The sequence below is a fragment of the Haemaphysalis longicornis genome, unplaced genomic scaffold (genome assembly GCF_048455015.1).
Source record: "Haemaphysalis longicornis isolate Haplotype H1 unplaced genomic scaffold, Haemaphysalis longicornis Haplotype H1 scaffold_2, whole genome shotgun sequence".
In the NCBI taxonomy this organism is placed as follows: Eukaryota; Metazoa; Arthropoda; class Arachnida; order Ixodida; family Ixodidae; genus Haemaphysalis; species Haemaphysalis longicornis.
Window position 1 is genome coordinate 178,231,606 of NW_027526295.1, and position 6,000 is coordinate 178,237,605.

General features: G+C 47.1%; 1 protein-coding gene across 1 annotated transcript in view; it reads left to right on the forward strand.

Moving 5' to 3' along the window:
* LOC144168428 (uncharacterized) overlaps positions 1-5,561 on the forward strand; it is a 28,099-nt gene extending 22,538 nt beyond the window's left edge. The window contains exon 4 of the mRNA XM_077697419.1: positions 5,131-5,561. Within this exon, the coding sequence (XP_077553545.1) occupies positions 5,131-5,561 (431 nt within the window). The remainder of the gene's footprint in view (positions 1-5,130) is intronic.
* Positions 5,562-6,000: the final 439 nt, after the last annotated feature.

Below are 6,000 nucleotides of genomic sequence, written 5' to 3' on the forward strand. Positions count from 1 at the left end.
CGCGATTAACATGGTGGCGCCCTGTGTCACCGGCAGACGTGGACATGAAGATTGTCCGACCAGTAAGGTAACTGGAAATCCACTCATAGAGTCTGCCGCCTATGCCCACAATCTCTAGAGCATCCATAATCGCATTGTGGAGCACGTTGTCACAGGCGCCTTTGATGTCAAAAAACAATGCGCCCGCGATTCGGCAACGGTTTCTTTCTTGCTCCACTGAAGACACCAGATCGGTGACACTGTCTATAGAGGATCGTCCTCTTCGGAATCCTGTCATGAAATCAGGGTAAATGTTGTTTTTCTCAAGAAACCGAGCACTGTTCTCACTGTTCACACTGTTTACACGAGGTTCACACGAGTACAGTCGCGTGCACGAACACTTGAAAAAAGGGTGGGAGTCAGTCAGCCACTATACAACTCTGTACGGACCACTTTGTACAGCAAAGTTTGCTACCCTTTTAAGGGTGCGGGGATCGCCTCTAATAAGCTGCAAGTGCTGAGTTAGTGATTGCGGGGCCTCCTGGGACTCTAGGAGTTGCTCTCTGCCACTTCAGAATGCTGGACAAGACCAAATTAGATGAAAGAGATTGGGGATAGTATGTGCCACACAGAAGATACATTTAGATGTCGAAGCCTGATTTCTTTTCCATTTAGAAATGATGTCCGGTGTGTAAGCCGCATCCGCATACACCTTGTTGGCGAATACTCGTCTCGATAGCGTCTTTAAAGGTGTCAAAAAACCAGGTGGGGAAGCTTCAGCCAATCGTTGTCTGCTGAGTAGTTTGAATCGCCAGTACTCTTGTTGCCAGTTGGTACTGGGTACGTCTATTTGGGCGGACGCAGCGCACTCAGTGATGACGGGGGGGGGGGGGACCAAGGGAGGATTTTGTAAACTCTCCCGGGCAGAATTATGTGCCAGTTGGTTGCCCTGCGCTCCTGGTGTATGTGCAGATGTCCAAGCCATGCGGACTTTGATTCCTTCAAAATTGAGTTCTTGTACCGCTCTTAGTATGGAATTGGCTGTAAAATTTTGAGTGAAGGCTTTGTTAAGCTCCATGAGTGCCACGTAATTGTCTGTTACGGCTCTGAATTGCCTTGTTTGTAGTTTTGAGTGATTCTGAATTCTTTGTAGAGCGCCTAATATTCAAAAGAGTTCCGCTTCGTCGGTCAGTCCACACGTGTTAGTAATAGTGCGAGACTCATCCAGTTGAGGAAGTTCTGGGTACTTCCATGCGATGGCTGCAGCAGTGTCAGTAACGGCAGCATCGGTAAAAAGATCAACTTCGCCTTCTTCCTTTTCGTTGGACAGTTTTCGCACATATCTTTCCCTGGCCTCCGGGTGTCGCCGAGAAATGGGGCGCCGACGAATGATGTCAAGAAAGGGTCTTTTTCATGGTGGAAGTGTTTTCTAGACAGTTCTGGGGTCAAATTCACTTTTTAGGAGATCCCGCCTTTGTATGGCACGTCCCTGGGGAGTATGCTCGAGATGGTATTGAAATCGTAGTTGTGTTTCTTCGACCAAGTTGATAACAGGTGGTAGAGAGACAGCTTGCTCAAGGATGTCCGTTCTTGTATGCCTTGGAAGTCCAGTAACCGTCCTGATTATTGTCCGGTTCAGAATGCTCAGTTCCTGGATTTGTCTTGACTTGAACTCATACACGGGGAAACCATATGTCATCCTGCCGTGGGCTACAGCACGGGCTAACATGAGGCAAGAGTTTTGCTGAGAACCGCCATACTTGTACGAAATTCTTGACATTAGATGCATAGTGGATCTCAATTGAGGTACGTAGATGTCGTATCCACGCATTAGGGCTATTACAACTGCTCACTTGTAGGCCCAGCGGTGTAATGGTACCATTCTTGGAGTCGATACTTGTCTGGCCAATTTGGAGTCGGATGACTTGCGCTGGATTTGTTGAGCGTTTGCCATCAATGCTAAGAAATTCAGTCTTGTTTGGGGAAAGATTCAAATTGAAATTCAAAAGGGACGTTTCAAGGCTGAATCCTGCAGCTTGTAGTTCGGTTTGCATAAGGTCTTTGTTGTCATAATCCGCCGCTTTAGTCTATACGACGATATCGCCGGCATAGAATGCAAAGCGAGCGGCTGAGTCGTCGTCCAGTTTGCGCGCGACTCTACTCATAGTTAAGTTGAAGAGGAGTGGACCAAAAATACACCCCTGCGGAACTCCTCTGTCAAGATAGTACATCGTGGGTGATTCATCTCGAGGATTTAGTCTGTAGGATCCCCTTTTGGCTGACGTTATCAAATCCTTTCTGCATATTAAGCGGCAAAATGTAATCCGGGAGTTGTTTTCGAGATGTAAGATTTACGACTCTTCGGAGCAGCCAAAGGTAGTCGTGTGTACTAAGATTAGGTCTGAAGCCAGTTAGCAATGGATGAAACCAACCTGTGCGCTCGAGATGGAACAGAAGTCTGTTGTTAATTAATCGCTCGATGACCTTGCACATGATCGGAGTTAGTGCAATATGTCGCAGATTTTCGGGTCTTCGGGCGTCTTTACCAGGCTTCGGGATGTGGTAAATGATGGTCGTCTTCAAGTGCTCGTGGACTTGTCCCGTTTCCCATGATTCGTTGACAACACTCAGAAGGGCTTCATGGCCCTGCATTGGCAGATTGCGGAGATCTTGTCAAGTGATTTTATCATGGCCCGGAGCGGATCTAGATTTGCCTTGAGCGAGCGCAACGTGAAGTTCTCCCAGGGTAAAAGGAGTGTCAAGTTCGTCTAGAGGGGGTGGTATGTCGATGTCGGGAAGAGATTTTAGTGCCGTTTTATCCTTCGTAGCATGTGGAAAGAGAGACTTGATAATAGTTTCCTCTACGTCGTAATAGTCACACTGCAGTCTCATTTCGTCAATGATAGGAAGCTTTATCTTTCCTTTATTACAAAGGCTGCGAAAGATGCCCCATAAGTGAGAAAGGCCTCTCTCTTGCCCGAGCCGGTAGCAAAGATTTTGCCAGTTTTCACTTTGTAATGTCCTTTGGTAATCGTTGATTTTCTTGTAAACTCGCTTCAGCTTAATGAGGTCAGGGTGACGTTTGCCACGTTCTCGATACTTCGTGGTGAGACGTTGGGCCGTTCGGAGCAACCTATGAATATGGATATCTGGGTTGTCAACCTCAACAGTGCCGTTGACTGATTCGGCAGCAGATGTACGAGCATCGGAGACGGCATGTAAGAACTCAGGGAGGTCCGGTCGGGCGTTGGTTTGAAAGCAGGATCGAAAGAGATTCCAGTTTGTTACGGTATACGTATGCTTCGGGCGAAGCTTTTTACTGTTGAGATGAAGGAAGATGGGGAAATGGTCGCTACCCCAAGTGGAGTCTTGAGTGTGCCATTTCTTAATTATACCAGGTGTAGTTATCGTGAGGTCCGGTGTGGTATCCCGCTGAGAAGTGTGAAGCCCAACTCGGGTCGGTACAAATGGTTCATTTCTTAGCTCGAGGGAGCTGAGTTAGAGGGCTTGTTCTAAGAGTTTTCCTCGTAGATCGGAGTGAGAGTATCCCCATAGGCTACTTTTTGCATTAAAGTCTCCTCCAATAATTATTGGACCAGAAAAATTCCGCGAAAAGAGGTGTGTTATCCAGTCGTAGGTGTCTAGTTTTGGAATTGCATTGTGGCCTGTAGTAAACGGAGACGACAAGCATGGGTTTGCCTCCCGGAGGTTGGATTCGAACGACGATAACCTCCATATTAGAGTTGCTAGCGACATCCCACCTATGTTGAACGGCCTGGCAAGATTTATGAACCAGTACCGCATAAATCTTGACAAGGAGGAAAAATAATGTCTGCAAGTACAGGGTAACATGTGGTCATGCAATGTCCAAATGATAGCTTTCTATTGGGGGCAGGGCCGTAGCCAGAATTTTTTTTGGGAGGGGTTATGGATTTTTGGAAGGGGGTAGTTTTGCTGAAAGCAACAGCAAGTATTGCTTACGTGCTGCATGGAAAAGATTTTGGGAGGGGTTCGAACCCCCAAACCCCCCTCTGGGTACGGCCCTGATTGGGGGCAAGATTTAGACGTTTACAACTACTCCAGACTTACCGGCAAGACGCCCTTTTCTCTTCTCCAGATTATAGCCACCTTCGTCATGCATGGAAGCCGATGTTTTGTGTATCTCGGATATACGAGGTAGCAATCACTAAACTTTGGCGCAAAATTCCTCCATTAAATTTTTATCTTTATAAATCTGGTCTGGCTCCATCTCCACAATGCCCTTTCTGCGACGAACTGGAAAATATGGAACATTTCCTGTTTAATTGCCGCAGCTTTTCCCCAATGCGACGCGAGCATCTGGAGTCAACCTTTATCCGCCTCCACCTTCCGCTATCTACTTTCGAGGTTCTGTCAATAGGCGCTTCCGCCCTAGAAGTCTGCCACAGGGATGCTGTGTCCGCCCTTCACTCTCACATTGTGGCGACAGGCTGGTTTTCCTGCTAGCCAGCTAAGCGTTCACATTTATTTAATTTTTCTGCCTGACTCTACTTTCATATTCTATATAAATATATATATATATATATATTTAAAAATTGTTCCGTATTTCCTTTCCTAAATTTTGGGATCTAAAATATATTAGGACACATCCTAATTAGGTACAAAGCTTCTTGGCCAATCCCCCGCGTGGGTTTGGCCAAACCACCCAACCAAACATGAACCTTCAAATACACATGAATGCATGAAAGAAACACAGGAATATATTTACGAATAATAATGACAGAGAATAATAAATTCTAAAAAAAATGTTACTGGGGCCACCAGGGCACATTAAAATGTGCGATGTAAGGCAGGTAGAGTACAAGAGTGGGCCTTAAAATAATATAACATTAATATAATAGTAATACCGACTGTACCTCCATACGTCCCAACCACATATTGTTTTTTTATTGTTGTTATAAGATTGTTATAGGACTTTTCATTGTTGTTATAAGATCGTTATAAGTTATCTGTAGCACTCTATGTTGCTGTTCAGTCGATTCTCGACCCTTTTTATAGGTACCATCGCTAGAAGGAGAGGAAGAATAAGATAAATAATGGCCTCTCAGTCGTCATCGGCGCCTACGCGCAGTGAAAATCCAAAAGAACCCCCCAAAGACCCTCCCCCGCCAGCGAATCAGCCGTCCGCCAAAACCGAGGGAAACGCGACCCGCAAGGCCGAGGCCAACAAGGGTAATGGCACCGCCCGGCCGTACTACATGGACAGGACAAGCAAGCTGGAGCTTCCAACTGGTGGTCGCGCTGGGTTTATCATGGCCTGCGCATGCGTGGTGTTCCTGGTCGCCTTCGTGGTGGTGCTGCTGCTCATCATAGTCCCCATCTCGAGGCCGGCCGACCCCGGCACCACGGAGCAGCTGTCCCCACGACCCACAAATCGCCACCTCACCATGCACACCCTCCCCCCGCACCGTTCTGCAACCGCAGAGTCCGACGGGCCGAACGAGAAGCATGACCACCTTGGAGTTCACATGAACGAATCTTACACGCTTGATACTGGGGGGACGCATGGCACCAAGCCGAACGAATCGCTGCCGATTTCGTAGGTATCGCGTGAGGTTTAGCGTCCTGTGAAAATCGCATTCGTCCTTTGGATAGGAGCGTATTTCGAGTGAAAACTGTGCACTGGCATTTGGACAGTTTTCTCCTGTTCCGGTTTCACTTGCATAAACGTTTCATAAAACACAATGCTGTATGTTTTGGCCGGAAAAAGCAGGTATAGGAAATTTATCTATGCAAGTATTCTACAGGAGGCTTGACACAAACAGCTGTGAGATCTCCACGCACTCGCACGCACGCAGCCCCCCGCTGTATGCACACTCTCTCTTTCTCTCTCTCGCCCACACGCACACCGATCGAGTAGCTGAGTTGGTAAGGGTACGTACCTGAAGCGTAATTCGAATGTCGTACGATCAGACTTTGACAACACAAAAAAATATGGTCCTCTTCAGTCGGAAACACTAAAGCTACTTCACCCCAGCTTTA